This window comes from Mustela putorius, unplaced genomic scaffold, assembly GCF_011764305.1.
Source record: "Mustela putorius furo isolate JIRA1106 unplaced genomic scaffold, ASM1176430v1.1 tig00003869_pilon_pilon_pilon, whole genome shotgun sequence".
In the NCBI taxonomy this organism is placed as follows: domain Eukaryota; kingdom Metazoa; phylum Chordata; class Mammalia; order Carnivora; family Mustelidae; genus Mustela; species Mustela putorius.
The window spans coordinates 11,549,992-11,570,780 of NW_025422021.1; the positions used below are offsets into that span (position 1 = coordinate 11,549,992).

The following is a 20,789-nucleotide window of genomic DNA, read 5'->3' on the forward strand; positions in this document are numbered from 1 at the left end:
CAATTATATCTCAATTTTAAAAAAGAAACAGGAAAAGAACACCCAAGTGAATTTCTTTATAACCAGGGAGTGGGCTAAGACCTGAGTAAAGAGAAGTCAAATTCCAGAATTAATAAATGAAAAGATTATGAAAATGACATTTAAAAAAACTTTGGATGGCAAAAAAAAATCATAAAATAAAATTATGTTTGACAATCTACTGAAATATATTTGCAACTTAAAATACAAAAGGCTAATATCCATAATCCATAAACATGTTTTTAAAATGACGAAAAAGACCAACAACTCAATATTTAGAAACAGGTAACAGATAAAGAGTTCTCAAAAAGAAATGCAAATGGGCATGAATGGGAGATAAAGGTCTCTGAATTGATCACATAGTTTTTCCTTTGGAAAAATATAAGCTTTATAAAATTAAGATAAATAAATCAAGGGGAAAAGGTAATCTTTACTGAATAAAAAAAAGAACTAAAACAAGTGAGTCTCAATATAAATCTAGTTGAAGGCAGAACAACACAAGAAAAAAAGTTACTTTGAATGACTTAAAAGCAATATTTTGCCTGTATGTCCTTAGTGGTATATATCTAGATCAAAAGAACTTAAAGTCAGTAGTAGTATCATTTTTTCAAAATAATTATAGTTATACGTAAGTAATAGAAGTAGTAATAAAGTTAGTATCATTATGAACCTAGATTTTCAAAGAAGAGAAAAAAGATGGAAATAACAAAAAGTTAAAAAATAAAACATAACTTTGCAATCTTAACATTTGAATTACAAATATCAGTAAGAACTTGGGATCATTATCTCATTTAAAAAAAGAAGAAGACTTACGAGGTGCCTGGGTGGCTCAGTCAGTTAAGTGACCAATTCTTTTTTTTTTTTTTAAACATTTTATTTATTTATTTGACAGAGATCTCAAGTAGGCAGAGAAGCAGGCAGAAAGAGAGAGAGGAGGAAGCAGGCTCCCTGCTGAGCAGAGAGCCCAATGCAGGGCTCGATCCTAGGACCCTGGGATCATGACCTGAGCCGACGAAGGCAGAGGCTTTAACCCACTGAGCCACCCAGGCGCCCCTAAGTGATTTCCACTCAGGCCATTATCTCAGGGTCCTAAGATCAAGCCCCACATCAAGCTCCGCTCTCAGTGCAGAGTCTGCCTGTCCCTCTCTTTCCTCATCCATCCTCCCCCTGCTTGTCCGCTCTCTTTCTCTAAAATAAATAAATCTTTTTTAAAAGACTTCTGGGGTGCCTGGGTGGCTCAGTGGGTTAAAGCCTCTGCCTTCGGCTCAGGTCATGATCTCGGAGTCCTGGGATTGAGCCCCCATCAGGCTCTCTGCTCAGCAGAGAGTTTCCCCTGCTCAGTTTCCCCTCCCCTCTCACCTGCCTCTCTCCCTACTTGTTATCTCTGTCAAGTAAATAAATAAAATCTTTAAAAAAAAAAAAAACAGACTTCCTTACTGCCACTGGAATGGCCTATAAGCCTATAAATTATTGTGATAACACGATAGCTAAATATACCCCTTAGCACCAAGATTATGATCTCTAAATACCATTTCCCATTAAAAGGAACTACTCAAAGAAATGGCTGATGCCAGGTAGAAAGTGTAAAATGTACAAAATAAGCCTAGGTTAACTTACTGTGCCAGAAAGTAAGGATATTATCAAAGACTGCTTGGATCATTTCGAAGTACAACAGCAATTTTAAAGGGATTCTCACTAACCTAAAAGAGAACAATATATCTCTCTTCAAATTAGTGTCTTCACTTTCTTTGGGTAAATACCCAGAAGCAGAATTTTTGGATTGTGTGGTAGTAGTTCTATTTCTAGTTTTCTAAGGAACTTCCATAGCAGCTGCACCAATTTACATTTCCACTAACACTGTATGAGTGTTCCCCTTTCTCCACATTCTTGCCAATACTAAGGAATAGATAAACACACCGCTATGTTCACTGCAGCATTATTTATAATAATCAAGATATGGAAGCAACCCAAATGTCCATCAATGGATGAATAGATAAAGATGTGATGTATAAATATGTGTGTCATATATACACACACTAGAACATTACTCAGCCATAAAAAAGAATAAAATCATGCCATTTGTGACAACATGGATGGACCCAGAGAGTATTAGCTAAATGAAATTAAGTGATGGACAAATCCTGTATGATCTCACTCTTACATGTGGAATCTAAAAAACAAAACAACCAGCAGACAAAACAAAACAGAAACAAACTCATAAATACAGGAAACAAACCGGTGCTTACCAGAGTGGAGCGGAATTGGGGATGGGTGGAACAGGTGAAGGGAATCAAGAGGTATAAACTTCCAATTATAAAATAAGCCATGTGGATGTAATATACAGCATAGGGACTACACTCTGTAATATTGTCATGACTTTGTATAGTGACTAGACTTATCAAGGAGATCATTTTGTAACACACAAAAACACTGAATTTCTATGATGTGCACACAAAAATAACAGGATATGGTATGTCAATCATACTTCAATTAAAATAAAACAAGATAAAATAAAATGGGACAATTTGCACCAAAAAGAATGGCTGAATGAAGTGAACACATCAAATATATAAAAACTATGAGATCATCAAATAAATAACCACAACTTATTGGTCACCACTGGAACCTGCTAGGGCATCAAGTCCCTTCTTTGAAAACTTTGTGAACTGGGAAATATCAAGCATTCATCCTGCCAAACTATATTTCAGGGTCACCAAATAGATGATATCAGAAAGTTTTCCTTTATAAAAAATCATTCCTAGTTAATAAATCAGAAGGGAGGTTTTTTGTTTTTGTTTTGTTTTTACAAAATCACTCTTTTGAATCATCTAAGGGAATACTAGATTTAGGCAAGAATCATCAGGGGTGGGGTGCCTGGGTGACTCAGTTGTTCAGCATCTGCCTTTGGCTCACGTCATGATCCTGGGATGAAGCCCCGCATTGGGCTCTTTGCTCACCAGAGAGTCCACTTCTCCCCACTTCTCTCTCTGACCCTCCTCCCCACATCCCTAAACAACAACAATAATCAGGGGTTACAAAAATCACTTGGGTGTAAGGCTGATGGAGAACAATAAACTAAGGCTACCTGAACCCACTAGTCAATTCTGACATAAAAAGAGGGGCAATAAGTCATTGTGTACCTCCATTCAAACTTTTTAACTGCTTAAAAATTAATGGATTCTTTTTTTTTTTTAAAGATTTTATTTATTTATTTGACAGAGAGAAATCACAAGTAGATGGCAGAGAGAGAGGGAAGCGGGCTCTCTGCTCAGCAGATGCGGGACTCGATCCCAGGACCCTGAGATCATGACCTGAGCCGAAGGCAGCGGCCTAACCCACTGAGCCACCCAGGCGTCCCCAAAATTAATGGATTCTTTAAGACATTTTCTAACTTGGTATGAATTTTTAGAGAATTTTTACAGAAAGTATAATGTTAAATTTTTTTATTTTTTATGTATTTCTATGTTTAAAAAGGAAAATTCACACATTCATAAAGAATTTTAATTCTATTTCAGTATGTAACTATTTCTCAAAAACAGTTTTAATTGACTTCAATCTCCCAATAATACTTACTGTGAATTCTCCTCTTCTACTAATTGCGTAAGCTTTCTCCAGGGATTAAACTCAGAATCAATGCTATAAAGCCGCATGTGCAAGGCTAATACATGGAACAGTTGATCTAAATAAATTGAAGAAAAGGTTTAATTAGAAAGTTCACACAATTCTTCCAGGACAAAATTCATACAAAATTTCTAGCTAAATCATGTGGAAATATTTCCCATCTTCATAATCATAATTCACCAAGTTTAAGTATCAACTACTTCACACTCTCTTTTAAGGTAAACTTTGAAGTATTTATGCAAAAAATTACCACTAGAATCTGGACTATCCTTATGCTCAGTCTCAATGCTGGAATGGTTCGTTCTCCTTTTCTCCTGTCAGACCTACTTTTCCTTGGCTTTATGCATCAGACTTGACAAATGGTACTTCTCACACTTGTGGCTGTCCCTAACAAAAGATTTACTATTATCAATACTCTAATCTGAGTAATACTGACAATGACATCCACATAAATTGCTGTTAGATGAAATTCTTTACATAGTATTTTCCCCTAAGTCCTCTTTAGACTGAGTTGTGACTTCATTATCTTTTGATTCTAATGAAGAAAAAACTGAAATAATGTTATTACTTAGCATAGCTACTCCAGCTATTTTCATTTCTTCTGTCTAAACCATACTAATAATCTATAAGTCTTAGCTTTCAAAAAAATCTGCTCATGACATTGGGGAAAAAAGGCTTTTCTTTAAAATTTTAAAATCATTCAGAAGAAAATCCTAAATTTTGCTTTCATACCACATATCCTTTTTGGCAATAAAAATGACAAGGAATGGATTAGATTATTCTGCCACAAATTCTCAAAAATATACGTGACACAAAAGTCATTTTTTTTTAAAGATTTTATTTATTTTATTTGACAGACAGAGATTACAAGTAGGCAGAGAGGCAGGCAGAGAGAGAGAGAGAGAGAGAGGAGGAAGCAGGCTCCCTGCTGAGCAGAGAGCCCGATGCGGGACTCGATCCCAGGACCCTGAGATCATGACCTGAGCCGAAGGCAGCGGCTTAACCCACTGAGCCACCCAGGCGCCCCACAAAAGTCATTTTTTTTAGAAAATCAGATAATACTTTCTGACATATGACTGAAATTAATTCTTAAAACCAGACAGAGGGGGTGCTCCTGGGTGGCCCAGTGGGTTAAGCCTCTGCCTTCGGCTCAGGTCATGATCTCCTGGGATCCAGCCCTGCATTGGGCTCTCTGCTTAGCAGGGAGCCTGCTCCTCACCCGTCCCCCCACCTGGCTCTGCCTACCTGTGATCTCTGTCTGTCAAATAAATAAATTCTTTAAAAAAAAAAAAAATCCCAAAAAATAAAAACAAAAACAAAACAGACAGAGGGCACCTGGGTGGCTCAGTTGGTTAAGTGACTGCCTGAGGCTCAGGTCATGATCCCGGAGTCCTGGGATCAAGACCCACATCAGGATCCCTGCTCAGAGGGCTGCCTGCTTTTCCCTCTCCTCCCTGCTCCTGCCCTCTCTCATTATCTCTGTCTCTCTCTCCCCAGTAAATAAATAAATAAAATCTTTTAAAAAAGAAAAAGAAAAAAAGCCAAATAACACAAGCATTTTGTTGTCACTTATTCTCTAAATTAAAATCAAAAGAAAACAAGATTTTGTTTCTGAGCAACCAGCTTAGAAACCAACTATATTTTAGATTAATTTAAGATCTATCAATATGATTTTTGTGAGGGGGTGTAGTAATAGTAAAGGTAATAGTAGTAGTTTGGTTTGGGGAAGCTATTGTAAGGCATTATGAGAGCTATAAGATGAACAAAGTAAATGTTCCACTCTGTGTAGCAGGTAGAGGAAATGGGAGGTGGGAAAGGGAACTGAATCTTAACACTCTATACATACCTGTAAGTTTCATCCTGATCTCTCTATAACAAACAGAAGGTAAATACCTCAACCTGCTTTGCCTCATGTTTATAGATCAACCTATAGTACAAATCCTCTCTTAAAATTTCTTCATCCTATTAATACCCAGATTAGCTGAGTATTTGTTACATGCCATGTAAATACTTGGAAATCATTTTTTGAAATGAAATCATTTTTTGAAATGATTTCCAAGTATTTTGAAATTTTGAAATTTTTTGAAATTTTGAAATCATTTAACATAGATTATCTCAATGAATTTTCACAAAAATTCTACTTTGTTAGCCCCAGTTTTGAGACCAGTTAAGTCTCCCAAACTTCCAGTTTTTCCAGTAAACTTGTTCAACTAATATCGCTGACAACAGGGATGTTATCAGCAGAGAAATAAAATGATGAATGATATACTGGTCATTTTATTTCAATTTAATTTTACATAAGAGATTGTTTCTGCCAAGTACATAACGTATAACTGAAGTGTCTAAAACCTAAAAGTGTTTTAAAAAAACAACAGGGGCGCCTGGGTGGCTCAGTGGGTTAAAGCCTCTGCTCAGGTCATGATCTCAGGGTCCTGGGATCGAGCCCCACATCGGGCTCTCTGCTCAGCAGGGAGCCTGCTTCCCCCTTCTCTCTCTCTGCCTGCCTCTCTGCCTACTTGTGATCTCTGTCTGTCAAATAAATAAATAAAATCTTTAAAAATATATATATATAATAAAAATAAAAAATAAAAAAAAACAACATAAATTTCTCTAGCAGGAAAATATTTAACTCAAATTGCTAGGTGGAAAGTGTTATGTTTTTTATATAGGTGTTAACTGAATTAAAGAGTTGTTTTTAACTACATCGGAAACTAAGTATGTACTACTATACACTGGCTAATTCAATTTAAATTAAAATTTTTTTTAAAAAGCTGTTTTTAATACTTACTTTCAATACAGAAGTCAATTATCAGTTTATCTGATTTAATCAAAAGCATAGGAGTTGCAATTCTACTAACTTGTTTTGCATTAAAACCATGGTAGCATAGAAAAATGCTACAATCCATCTATTTTCCTAACCTCTACCATAATTAAAGAAACAAATGTTGAAGGAAACTTTTTTATCTCTTCTATTTCCTCATTTCTGCCAATGAGGAAATAGGCCCAGAGAAAGGAAGAACCTTGCCAGATCACCCTAATACCAATGGAAAGGCTAAGAAAAGAATTCAAGATTTGCAACTTCCTTGTTATTTCTACCACTCTAGTTCTCCCTAGGGTTTTTACAATAAAAAGAAAAGTGCAATATTCCTTCTCTAACACAAACATACCCCTTTCCATTCCTATGAAAAACTGATATTGTAACCCTGATGCATCTTCTAAAGCTATTAATATAATATATAACAAGCGTCCTTGGTATTGATTTTAGAGCTGAAGACTACTAATAAGGTACATCTACCTTTGAAAAACAATGCTAGAAACTGCAAATAACTTCAGTAGGAAATAGAGAATTGGCCAAATAATAATCAACACCTTTCACTATTCATTGTATTCTTCAAAATTTAGTCTGAGGGCTATCAGTAATAAACTCTCATTTAGCAGCAAAAAGATCTCTTAACCAAAACAAATAATGACAGTAGTAGACTAAGGAGAACCTATGTTCATAATCAAAAAGTTAAAAACTGAAACTAATGGGAAAACATGTTTAAGTTTTATTTAAGTAATCTCTACACCCCATGTGGGGCTCAAACTCACAACCCAAGATCAAGAGCTGCATGCTCATCCAACTGAGAAAGCCAGGCACCCCAATGGGAAACTATTTTAAATTCCAACCATTTCTATGATATTTTAAAAACTGAGAAATGATTTTATCAAGAAATTTTATTATTAAAATCTTGAAAAACAACAGCAAAAAAAATAGATAACTTCTTTTCTGGAACAACATGTTTTAAGTTCTAAAGTTAGACCCACATTTATAAAAGAGTTTTGGAAATGAGAAACACCATTAAATTTATTTAGAGGTATGCTATGATTTTAACACATGTATAGGAGGCACCATTGTCTACTAGGAATCAGGAAGTCCTAGGTTTGAATCCAAGTTCTGTACTGATCATGTGTCCTTGGACAAAAGACCTTAGTTTTAATATCTGTAAAATGGGAATAATGCCACCTTTCTGGCCTGTTATATAGCAATAATAGTTATAGTAATCGCGTATATATGTAGTGTTTAGGTAGCTGTGCTTACATATATACACACTGTTTGCAAGAATAAATTTCAAATAATAAATTTAATATTTATAAACTTGAAATATTACAATTAAAATTAGAAATTATGGCATCACAAACATCAGGTCTCTACATAAAACTACCTCTCCACAAAAAATATAAATATATATTTTTAAGTCTCGTCTTTTCTCTCTTCTCCTGAACTTTTGGTACTAGTCATTCCTGGTTCTCCCTCAGTTCTGTCTCAGTTACCTTTACACATTCTTATTCCTTTGTTAAACCCTAAATGCTAGGATTCTTCATAAGAAAAAGGAACCCTTCCTAGTTCTCCTTTCCTCTCATTCTGCACATACTATTTCACCAAATTCAACTGCCATGTCTACTTGTAAGTTTACAATTCACAAATTTCTCTAGCTCTTCAATGCTCAACAGGAACCACAAAGTCAATATATCTAAAAACAGACTGATTATTAGCCCAATGTTATCTGGGCTACAATGTTCAGTTCCTCTTATAATCCCTATTTGGGGGAATAACATCACTGGCCCTGCAAAACAAAAACAAAAACAAACAAAAAAAACTTGGAGACTCAAATCCCACATCCTTGTGCTCCACAGCCTACTGATTAGCAATCCTACTGGTTCTACTTCTGTGATCCATCCTCTTCTGCTTCACTCTACAGCTATATCATTTCTCAACTGGATTACTCAACAGAGTACTCATTCAGCTTCATGTCTTTTGTTTCACTCTCTCCCGATCCCTGTAAACAATAATGTAAACATTATCTCATAACTGGTTGGTGAACCAAAGAAGGAATAGGTTTTGAAAGCCCTTCATGAGATAACCTCTATCTTTTATTTCCTAACCTCCTTTCTTCCCAAGTATTCCCCGTGTGTCATGTTGTCTCATTCTGCAAGCTGTTCTCTCACCCTAGAATAGTATATTCCTGTTCTCCAGGCAAACTTGAATAGTATATTCCTAGAATAGTATATTCCTGTTCTCCAGGCAAACTTGAATAGTATATTCCTAGAATAGTATATTCCTGTTCTCCAGGCAAACTTGACTCATCTTTCAAGAGCTAGCTCAAGTTCTCCTCTGTAAAGTTTTCTCTAATACTGTAACTGAGACAGAAGTAATCATCCTTTGCTTTATACATTCTCTAAACCCTGAGTTAACTCTATCACTCTTATATAGTCCGGTAATTATTTTCACATGTTTTTCTCTCCTGTTAATGGTGAGCGCTCCCTGAAGAAGACAATTGTGTCCCTTCCTCTTTGTACTTTGTAGCCTAGCACAGTGCTTGGCAGATAGAAGGATTTTAAGAATGCTGAATATTGCATGAATAAATCAACAGTCCTATAAAAAAATCATACAATATAAGCATAAAATTCATGAAGGATTTATACTCTTACTTTTTTGTCATGACACACTAGCTCAGTAACCAAGAAGTAGGCCAATTAATCAGCCCTAATTTTATTGCCCCAAAGAGACTGACCTCTCAACTCTTAACTACTAGAGCAGTGCTTGACCTACTTGCTCTCACTATCTTCTTCCCCATGCTGGTTGCTCTGACAACTCACCTGGGACAAAGAACTCTATTTTCTGCAATACGAAATCAAATTCATTATAACTGTGATAAGTCTAAAGTATTATAATGTGCTTAATCACAAGACAGACACGTCCTTACCACGAAAGACTGGTTTGTCCTTAAAACAAAACAAAACAAAACCCTATGCTTTAATTATAAGAACTCTTAGCTGGAACAAAAAGGTAAGCTTTAACAGTCCCTTCTATCTTTATCAATATTAAAATAACTAGTAATCTAAAACTGGTAGATTATTTCTTAGTAGAACTCACGTCATTAAAACAGAAATATATGTTAAAGAGCTGTCCTAAAACCTTTTTAAGTTGGTTCCATGTTAAATTGTACCACTGTTAAAATTTACCTACAATAAACTTAACTGGGTCTGCATTTCAGATCATTCAAGATTTTAGTCCTTTCAGTGCAGTTACCTCTGACCAAATAATTGTCGGTGAAAAAAAATCTCAATTAGCCAAATGACTCTCTGAACTACTGAGGGAGGAGGGGGATCTCAGTTTCTCCATAACTGACCAATCAAAGTAAAGAAACAGTTCTGACCAATTTATCCAAGGTGAATATACTAGCTGTGGATATACTCCTCTCACAGCTGAGTCAGCTAAACTTGGTTCCTCTCCATACTCCGGAGAAATTAGCTGTAGAAAGATGGGAGAGGACTCCTCAAATGAAGTCTGGGAACAACTCTAAGGAGGTAAGATCTGTAGCTCTGGTTCCCAAGAAACACGAGGTTCATGCCATGGGATGACAGGAGCTGACTCATCTTGCCCCATCCCACTCCTCACCACTCCACGAAGGCTGGGCAGGGAATAAAATGTCAGTCATGGTAGGAATTTTGAAGGGTTAAGAAAAGTTTAATAATAATAAGATAATATATATAAAATACTTCAGTTTCATATATAAACTGTATGTATGTATACATATACATACTTTCAGTTTTATCTATTTTACTTGATCTTTAAGTTCACCATGATACATATGTTCGATAGCACATCTATTATTATCCCCATTTTCATAATAAGGTAAAAAATTAGGTGACTTCCCTAAAGTCCAAAAGATAACAAACATGACTAGAATCCAGATCTTTTAACTCCAGCGCTCCTTCCAGCACTGTATCCTATGTTGCTTCTAGTCAATAAAGGCACAGCCAAGTTTGGGGACAAAGTAGCAGAGCTTTGTTTACTTAAGACAGGTTTTATTCCCCCATGTGAGTATGGGAAAATGTGAAAGGAAAAAGCTATCATTATACTTTCTTGTTCTCTGTGCTGCGTTCCTTTCCTGCCTCCCAGAGTTCCTGTGTCTCCATTCCCCGGCACACTGTGCCATCATTTTCTAGTCACCTCAAGTATCATAGGATTAGTATTTTTATGGAACTGTTTTCCTTCTACTTTTAAGGTTTAAAAGGCAGCCTCCTGCTTCATGTTTGCAATACTGTGTGGAACAATATGGGGAAAGGCACAAATCTGCTTCCACACATAGGAAATCATAAGAAAGATAAAGAAAACATAGCTTCTTAGGAATCCGAATTTCTTCCTTATTGAAAAGGACACACTCCATGAATTCAGGTCTAATCTGAGTACCTCATATAAGGGGCAGGAGTTCTAAACTAAGAAAGGCCCCTAAGCCTAGCAAGATCCGAGGGCCCCCATGCCCCCTATGCCCTGATAGTGGAAATTACTACCTGTGGTATCTAGTTCCTAGAATACACAGATCGTAAATTCTGGAAGGCCTGACTACCTGGTCACAAAGCATAGAACCTTCAGAATGACTTTAAAGAATAAAGCCACTCCTTTTAGTCAAATTTTCAAGCTATACTCTTGTCCCTCTAACTCAAGATTCCCAAAATTAACAATCTATTTTGTTAATAGATAAACTATATCAATCTTTGGTCATAAATCCCATTCTGACCACCTCATCTCATCTCTGAACAGGTCAACAAAGTATTTGTTAACCCCTTAAAAAAAAAAAAAAAGCTGAGCTAAAAATTAACTTTTATCTTGCTTCTAGTCTCCTTACTCACACACATCCATGCCCAAATTTGATAAAGGTAGTGTTGAAGTAGAAAACAGTAATGTCAAGATTTATAATGTATGAAGACTTGACATACATTACAAAATTGAGTTCTTACAACAATCTTTTGGTTGGGTACAAAGAGGAAGAGAATCCATGAGGTAAAATAGCTAGCTCCCAAATCATCTGTCTATTCATAAAGAATAGAATCAGGAGGCAATTTCCACATTTTTTATATTAACTTCTGCATTTTGACTGTTGTAATGATTTGGTGGCCAAATTTTCCTCTTGTTATATGGGGTAACAAAAAGAATAGAACAAAAGTTGTTATTCAACCTGTTTATAGAATTCATAATTTTTAAATCTAAAAACAGACCTTAATAAGCTATAGATACTAGAATTTTACCACTGTTAAAGAACAAGGTCAGACTACTTACGAGAAATTTTGCGATCTTAACAATATCTTTATGTAGTCTTACGGTAGGATGAAATTAACATTAAATAATTCTTCTAACTCTGAATTCAACAAAAACTCATTCTTGGAGCAATTAAAATTATTTTAAGTTGCCTGTACACATCAAAGCTGGATTGCTTTCTATGAATAACAAAACACATGCAGCATTTCTCGATAAGATCATAACTTGTATCAAAATTACTCACCACATGCATCAATTCTTGATAAGATCATAAACTGTATCAAAATTAAGTTAGAGCCCCCACAATGAAGCGGTCAAAGCAAAGGTCTGCCATAACCCCTCTTGACTGAAGTTTAGTTTTTAATCTCTCTATAAAATCATGAAATTCGGGGCGCCTGGGTGGCTCAGTTGTTAAGCATCTGCCTTCAGCTCAGGTAATGATCCCAGGGTCTTGGGATTGAGCCCCGCATGGGGCTCCCTGCTTCTCCCCTCTTCTTGGTGGGGATCTTGCTTCTCCCTCTCCACTCCCTCTGCTTGTGTTCCCTCTCTTACTGTGTGTCTCCTCTGTCAAATAAATAACTAAAATCTTTTTTAAAAAGTCATGAAATTCATTTGTGATGAGAACTGTAGCTTCTTAAACAACAGTAATATGCAGAAAGCCTCAGACCCAAAGATAGGGAAAGATGTTGTTTACCTAAAGATAGATATTTTTAAAAAACTTTCCCCAAGATTAATAATTTATCAAATGACACCTCTTCCTTCCACCACACCCTAGTCAGTGGTTCAACAATTTTTACTTGAGAAATTGTTGTGCTACTAACTTCACAGGACTCTATGGAGCTCTGTATCTACTTAGGAATTACCTGAAGGAAGAAATTAACTAATTTTAAAAAAACATTATTCTTAACAAAAAGTTATCCTTCAATTTTTACATCTGCTTTGTCCTACATCTACCGCTAATAAAATTGGTGGTATTTATCAGTGTATGTATCAATTTGCAGAAAAGTCCTAAATTCCCTTATCTTTTATAGTCTTGTTCAGATGCCATGTCCACCAAAAGCATCGCTGATTTTACCAGCTAAATCTGATCTCAAACAAGGGGGAACCAGCCAGAAAACTGGTGAAAAATAAAAGAAAACTCAACTGGTATCCAAGGAAGAAGGAATCAGGACTTAAAATATCTGAAGGAGTGGCCCAAAACAAAAATAGAAATCTTAATGAAAGGTTAACGAAAGAAAATAGGTAAAATAACAGGAGTATTAGCAGGCAGAGCCTGGAAAGATACCAAGGCAATAGTATACAGTAAGAAGTCACTGACTAAACCCATGAGTAAAAGTTCTTAAAAGTTCTGTATCCTTGGGGCGCCTGGGTGGCTCAGTGGATTAAGCCTCTGCCTTTGGCTCAGGTCATGATCCCAGGGCCCTGGGATGGAGCCCCACATTGGGCTCTCAGAGCAGCGGGGTGCCTGCTTCCCCCTCTCTCTCTGCCTGCCTCTCTGCCTACTTGTGATCTCTCCCTGTCAAATAAATAAATAAAATCTTAAGAAAAAAAAAAAGTTCTGGGGACGCCTGGGTGGCTCAGTTGGTTAAGCAGCTGCCTTCGGCTCAGGTCATGATCCCAGCGTCCTGGAATCGAGTCCCACATCGGGCTCCTTGCTCAGCAGGGAGCCTGCTTCTCCCTCTGCCTCTGCCTGCCATTCTGTCTGCCTGTGCTCGCTCTCTCCCCCTCTCTCTCTCTGATAAATAAATAAAATTTAAAAAAAAAAAAAAAAGTTCTGCATCCTTTGGGACACTTAACAAGCAAGGGATATGTGTTACATAACTGAATTTAGAGTCAGAATAGCTGGATTCTAGAGCAAGCTCTGTATTTGCCAGCTTATGACTTGGCAAGGTAACCACTCTGAATTTCAGTTTCCTTTTCTACTAAAAAGTGATAACAGCTATTTCATATGGCCATTCTATAGGACTAAATAACTTATGTGAAAGTATTTCATAAACTTTAAAACTACAAACGTTAAGTATTATTAAGTATGAAAGTATTTCATAAACTTTAAAACTACAAACGTTAAGTATTATTAAGTATTATTAAAATACCATAATATGCTGCTTTGCTCATTTTTTACTTTGAAAAACTTCCCAGATGCATATTTAAGAATGAACTTTTATTATGACTGGGTACTGGTTATTTACTTAAAAAATCTGAAGTAAGTGCTGAATGGCATTGTTCCACTATAATTTTATCTCTCGGTATAAATTTGGCCAGTAATATTTTTCTGCTTTCATTGTTATAGAAAAAGCAATCATCTCCTGCTCTTAAATCTGTGTGTGTGTGTGTGTGTGTGTGTGTGTGTGTGTGTGTGTGTGTGTGTGTGTTTCCCCATCCATAATTATATACTGGGCATCATTCAAGCTGCTCCAGGCAAAACTTATTAAATCTTTTCATGACTAGTCTTCAATTTTATCAAGAAGTTGTAATGGAACACTTTTTCGAAGTGTAAGTTCCATATCATTTGCTTAATTGACTCTTTCCCCAAAATATTATGAAAAAACAAACACTTTACAAATAAGGTATGTGGGGCACCTACATGGCTCAGTCATTAGGCAACTGCCCTTGACTCAGGTCATGCATGATCCCAGGGTTCTGGGATCGAGCCCAACATCAGGGTCCATGCTCAGAAGAGAGCCTGCTTCTCCCTCTCCCTCTACCTGCTGTTTTGCCTACTTGTACTATCTCTCTGTCAAATACATACATACCTACCTACATACATACATACATACATACATAAATATGCTTGAAAATGAAATATTTAAAAGGTAACAAGGAGCAATAAATGGAAATGGGAAAATACTGTCTCTAGAGAAAAGAGAGAATCTTTAATAATACCATTAAAATTCTATTGGAAAATGAAAAAATGAAATACTTGATCTAAGGTCCTAAGACACACCATCAATTTAAGTTCTGGTGTTCAACAAATCAGGTTTGAGTTAGGCTTGTGTAAACAACAAATGCATTAAGTTTATACACTTGCAAAATAGTGGGATTTTATACAACATAAAATACATTCTGCATTAGGATAAATAATGTGTAAGCAATTAAACAGAAATAAATCATATGGAAACTAAAAGCAAAAAGCACATGTACAACCTATACAACTGTAGACAATATAATCTGTCAATCATACTTCAATATAGTTTGGGGGGAAAGGACTAACATAAAATCATTAAAAAAAAGAAAACCAAAAATAGTATTAAATTTAGATTTAGGATGATCTTCATCAGGACCTTTTCTATACTGGCACGTTTTGTTGCTTATTCACGAAAGGGGAAATAAAAAGAAATGAAAGTGGAAGTAACTACCAATTTAATAATTTACATTTAAATTAAGGACGCTAATTGAAATGGTCATTGCTAGAATTTTGCACCAGCATTTTTAAGATTCTGAATAAATTTATTATTTACAAATCTCTGGATAAATGGGGGGAAATGAAGTAGAGCTTTGAACATAAGACTGAAATTCCTTTACTAAATACTTCCTAATATAACAATTTCTGGATTATTATTAACCAATGCCAAACAACAATTAAGAATAAATTAATAAGAAAAGATAATTAAAATAAGTGAACTTATAGATTTTGCTAATTCAAACAGTCTAGAAGCTAAAACTCCTATGTATCAACAACTTCTCCTTTAAAACATAATACTAAATCACTGGGTATAAGTAGAGCTTAAGTATATAAAAGTCAGTAAATACTAGGTAACTTCCAAAACCTTTCATTTCTAGGAATCAAGTGATAACAAAACAAAAAAAAAGAATCAAAATCTAATACAATTAGCAAGAATTTTAAAAATAACTCAGTTGAAATTTCACATAAGTTTGTATCTTTACATTAAAAATTTCAAAAGAGGCAACTGGGTGGCTCAGTCAGTTAAGCATCTGACCCCTGATCCAGCTCAGGTCTCTATCTCATGGTAATGAGTTCAAGCCCCATGCTGGGCTCCCTGCTGGATATAAAGCCTACTTAAAAATTAATTAATTAATTAAAATCAAATGAATATCTTAAGATGTTTTTGATTAGTCCTTTGCTTTGAAATCATCCCCAAGTCACATATATATCTTTTCATAATAATACACATATATTTTGGGGGCGCCTGGGTGGCTTGTCGATTAAGTATCTGCCTTGGGCTGATCATGATCTCAGAGTCTTGGGATCAAGCCCGGCATCAGCCTGTTTCTCCCTCTCCTTCCCACTCATGCTCTCTCTTGCTAGTTCATCTTTCTCCCTCTTTCAAATAAATAAATAAAATCTTTAAGTACACACACACATTTTTGAAAAACCTATGTGTTGATAATTTTTATTAACTACTAATATTTTTAGCATTTATGAAAATATATTCATTTTTCAAAAGAATACACTATGTATTTTAAACAATTTTTATTTTCTGTACCAGTCATGTTAGGTAATATTTTAACTCCAGTGATTTGGGGCTAATAATTAGCTATACTTGACATTACATAATATTACCCCTAGTATTCACATTAATTCTCTAATCACTATGAAGAATCTACATTAAGTTCCAACTGACACTTCTCTCAAACCTACCCTTACAAGAAGTACTGAGAATCATGCTCATTTTACAATATAAAGTATATTCATAAATAAAACCAAACATCCATAATTTTAATACATTTTAATGTTCACATCAAAATATAGTACAATGCCTTCATTAATTAACAGCAGCACTGTATATTATAGGAATCTGCAGGCAACACAAATTATTTTTATAAAAATATTTTCTTAAATCTAGACTATGTAAAAATTCTTTTAAAGAATTTAATTTTAAGATAATTTTTTATAGCCAAGGATACCACACTGTTTAATTTTGAGCCAATGTAAATCTGATCTATCGGTATGACATTTATTTACTGAGCAATCATAGTATAGAAAGAGCTAAATATCATAATTCTTTTAAGTATAAGATTAGCCATTTAAAGCATATAATCACCATTAAAACCAATTATATGTCATATAAAAAGAATCTGAAAATACATCAAAAGACCACTTTATATAAGCTTTCAAAAATGACATAATTTAAAATGTTTTTAATGAATATCAATATTTTAATGAATATCAATATTTCTACTACTTACTTAAGCAAGAGCGTTTGCCAGCTGTGCTTGCACCACCTGAACACAAATTGCCTCCCCGATGAATTAATTCAAGTTCCAAATTGGTTCTGTAAGTAAAGCATTAACATGTATCTCAATTAGGCTAAAGTGATACTTTTTAATTTGTTTTACTGATATGTCTGAATGAACCTAAATAATAAAGTTGAAGAACTTTATGAATAGTTTATGGAATATCTGTAATAATATTTTATCTGATATTTAGAAATAAAAAGGGAAACATATCCTTATATGTTCATATTTATAACCTCAAAATTGTACACATCATAATGTAATTGTTGCAAAACCCCAAATGTTGGCAAATACTAAAAACTGGGCCTTAAGGAAAACAACAGCAACACACTTCATAAACCCGCACACGAATCTGGTGAAAGAGCTTATACCCAACTGTTAGCCACTGAGTGAGTAGTAGGTGGTTACTGTCATCTAAAACACAAGGGCATACCAACTTTTTATCAGAGAAATGATTATCACTCACTAGAGCTTAGATGGTTTCTAGAAATCAATATTAAACAAAATCACTAACATCATAGTAGGCATGAACAACACATAAAATGATCTTCTATGGACTTCTAAAATTAGTTTTATTAAAGTACACTGTGTTAATTCCTGACACTGCTAAACATCAAAAAAGTTCATATAGATCTGAAATTATAATATATTTAGCAATTTTTAGCTTACAGATTAGTTACAATTAGTAAATCGACATTTTAAAAATCAAATTGCTTCAGAATCTAAAGATTTACTAAAAAAAAATATAGTAAAATAGCCAATGAACTTTGTCAGAATAAATGAAAATTGTGAGTGATATAATGAATGTATTTTTACTTCAACAGTATTAATAAACTTAAACACATCTTCATTTGCCACTGCTACAACTGAATAATTTATATCCAAAATATGCATTTGACATTAGCAATGAGATATCCTCCTCTTTAAAAAAAAAAAAAAAAAAAAAAGGCAAAATTTTAAGCTTACTTTGCAAATGAATTCAAGGAAGAATATGATCCTATTTTACTTAAAACAGTCTGAACTGGTTTGGGTTGTATTTTAACACAAAATGTTTTTGAAACATTATTTTTCATATATTTACTTATAAATGCAAACTGTTAACAAAATTAATATTCTTAAATCTGTATATTTGCCACCCATTTTTAAAGGAATGCTTTAATCCTCTCTACTGGGGTGGGGGAAAAGCAATTTAACATTGATAATGTTCCTGCTCAGAGCTCCATCTGGTTGCTGCTGATAAGGGCATCTGTGTGACAAGGGAATTTTCCACCCTTCAGGCGATTTGCATTGCTCACTGAACTTCTAAAAACCTACCAGCAAGGAAGCAGGGACAAGGATTTCATATTAGTGGACAGAAAGCGAGCGGAGACCAGCATGTGTTCCTTCATCAAGGGAATATAAATGAGATCAATATATTTTGTTTTCACAAATCTTCTGTTGCCTAATCTGTAGAAAAAAATTAACGGCTATATTCTCTTATAAAAACTAAGATTTCCTAGATTGTACTTTTAAAAGAGCTAACCAGAAACGCAATCAATTTTTACAAACGAATGTCAGAACCAGAATGTCAACTTTTATTTTAGCACAGTTTGCAAAAATATTAAGATATAAATATAAGAACAATTCTGTTTATTCAATCATCAAATAAAATACTTCAAAAGCTGACAAACATGTTACCAGGAGTTTGATTTTAGAGAATATTTGAAAGAAAACTACTAAATCTAATTATTTCAGATTATGGCTAGAAAAATCTCTAAAAAAACATTCCTCCTGACATTAAGAAACAAAACAAAACAAAACAAAAAAAACCTACCTATCCAAACGGTTAGTGTCATGTAATAACCTAGGACTTTAAAAATCAATATGTCAGAGGCCCTAACCCTCAGCTTTTCCTGATTTCACTTACATCAAAACTAGCCCTTTAAGTTGAAACTTGCTAGAGAATCGAACACACAAGCATGTCATATGCCCTATGTCTGTTTGATCTCTAACTGTTGAAAATCCCAACACAATATTCTGTTTCTGCCCTCCTGAATGGATGATAGAAAAATAAAGATTGTTCCCAAGAAAAGTAGACTCTACTTTTTTATATTCCTAACACAAATCTATTCCAATCAGTTTGGAAAGAAAAAAATATCTGTAACTGAAATAATAATGAGAAAGATGACTTACAGCCTATCTTGGCACCCACCTCCATATTCCATTTAAAAACGCCTCCAACTATGCTTCAGCTTCTTTTTGCATGACTGAGGTCTGCTTTCCCTTCTATCCCCTCTCCACCCTCCTTTGGTATGAACTTCTATTTTTAGAGCTATTATTTAAAAAACAAATGTGTGTATACACATGCACACACAGAGACACTCAAACACGAATTGATGTCCGTGTGGGTTCAAGGCCTAAGCCTACCACTTACTGGTTGAGCAAGTTACCCAATACCTCAGAGAGAAAAAATATCTTCATTCATACCACAGGCTATATTATACAAGACTCAGCTCAAGCTCTAACTCTTCTAGGAATTAGGAGAATTAATTCCCTTTTCTTGAGATGGGAAAGAAACATTGCCCAATACTTTATATTTCAATTTGTTCATCTTCCCTTTTAAAGTTCTATAGCACTTTTTCAATATGATATTTTTAAAACAAACTCTATTCTGTTTTATACGGACTGATGTATATTGGTTTTGTCTCTCCAACTAATGGTAAATTCCTGGAGAGAGGGACCATTTCAGATAAGTTTCTAAATCCTTGATGGTACATAGCAAAGTGCTCAAAAACACCTTAGGAACCAGAAATCTCTTTGTTTGGGTATGGAACCAATGGTAAGATTCTCTTTAGTCCCCATAGCTTATTCTCTTTCTTCTGTTGACCCTTCCTTCGATTCCCTTAAATTCGGACATAAAAAGGGGCGAGGGAAGGAAAAGTATTTTATCAAAGAATTTCTTGGCTTTAAAAAGAATTCATAATTTGGTATTTTAGCAAACATTCCTTTTATTTGGAAAATACTTAGTTTATAAAGTTTAAACTTATAATGCAACTAGTATGTAAAGTAAGTTGACTCACTCTACTGAGCAGTTCACCCCCTGTGAATTAAACATATCTCTCCAGCTCTATCTCAGTTATTCATGTTTCATCTTCTTTCCATTTAAATGTTTCTCACTACATACAGGCCGAGTGTCACTCACCAATACCTCTAGGCTATATGTAACCTGAGTCCAAAACCCTTGGAAAAATCAATTATTAAAATTAGTCTCATTTATTGTTTCAATTAAAAAATAATAAACTGATATTTAAATGAGGAAAGCTTTCCTCCTCCAAATTAACCTTCCATAATCCATCTGAATGGTATTTGTAACAGACTGTTCTTTGGAAATATAATAAAACCTGAATATAGTAATTTTGATTAATTTTAATGTAAGAGAAAGATACCATTCCAACAATTTCTTCTCTGCTGCCCTCAAAAAATCCTCCAAGGCTTCACCATGCAAATAAAATAAAAAACAAAGGGATAAGGTGCTCTACCAAAAAACCCCAAAAAACAAAACAAAAAAATCCTCTAAAACAATTACTAAAATTAACAGCTTTACAGGCTACTCAACCATTAGAAATATTTTGTTCCTAAACAACAAAAAAATTTAAGTTCCGTAAAAAACAAACTAAATTCCTCATTCAGTGGAGAGAAACTCAGCTCTGGGAAACAAGTGCTGTATTCTATTCAAATTTCTAATGTCAAATACAAATAAATGTGCTCATCCTAATGAACTATACATTTAAGAATCACAATATTTAATTTAAAAGTTAAATAATTCAAAATAAGTTTACTTCTAAATAGTTCACTTAAACATTTAAGCATTTTAAATATTACAAAATACTTT

The 20,789-nt window shown here is 34.5% G+C and overlaps 1 protein-coding gene and 1 long non-coding RNA gene across 10 annotated transcripts in view; one reads left to right on the plus strand and one right to left on the minus strand.

Moving 5' to 3' along the window:
• Positions 1-20,789, minus strand: part of UBR3 (ubiquitin protein ligase E3 component n-recognin 3) — a 239,123-nt gene that overhangs the window by 68,012 nt on the left and 150,322 nt on the right. For 6 of the 8 annotated variants that reach the window (XM_045066843.1, XM_045066849.1, XM_045066846.1 and 3 more), the window contains 2 exons: positions 16,871-16,956; positions 3,592-3,697 (listed from right to left, as the gene is read on the minus strand). In XM_045066843.1, coding sequence (XP_044922778.1) covers positions 3,592-3,697; positions 16,871-16,956 — 192 coding nt within the window. Of the gene's footprint in view, positions 1-1,606; positions 1,719-3,591; positions 3,698-16,870; positions 16,957-18,232; positions 18,365-20,789 lie in introns of those variants that run through there. The other 2 variants (XM_045066847.1, XM_045066848.1) reach the window with 2 other exon arrangements.
• LOC106004977 overlaps positions 1-20,789 on the plus strand; it is a 132,635-nt gene that overhangs the window by 49,437 nt on the left and 62,409 nt on the right. The gene's annotated exons all lie outside the window — the stretch shown is intronic.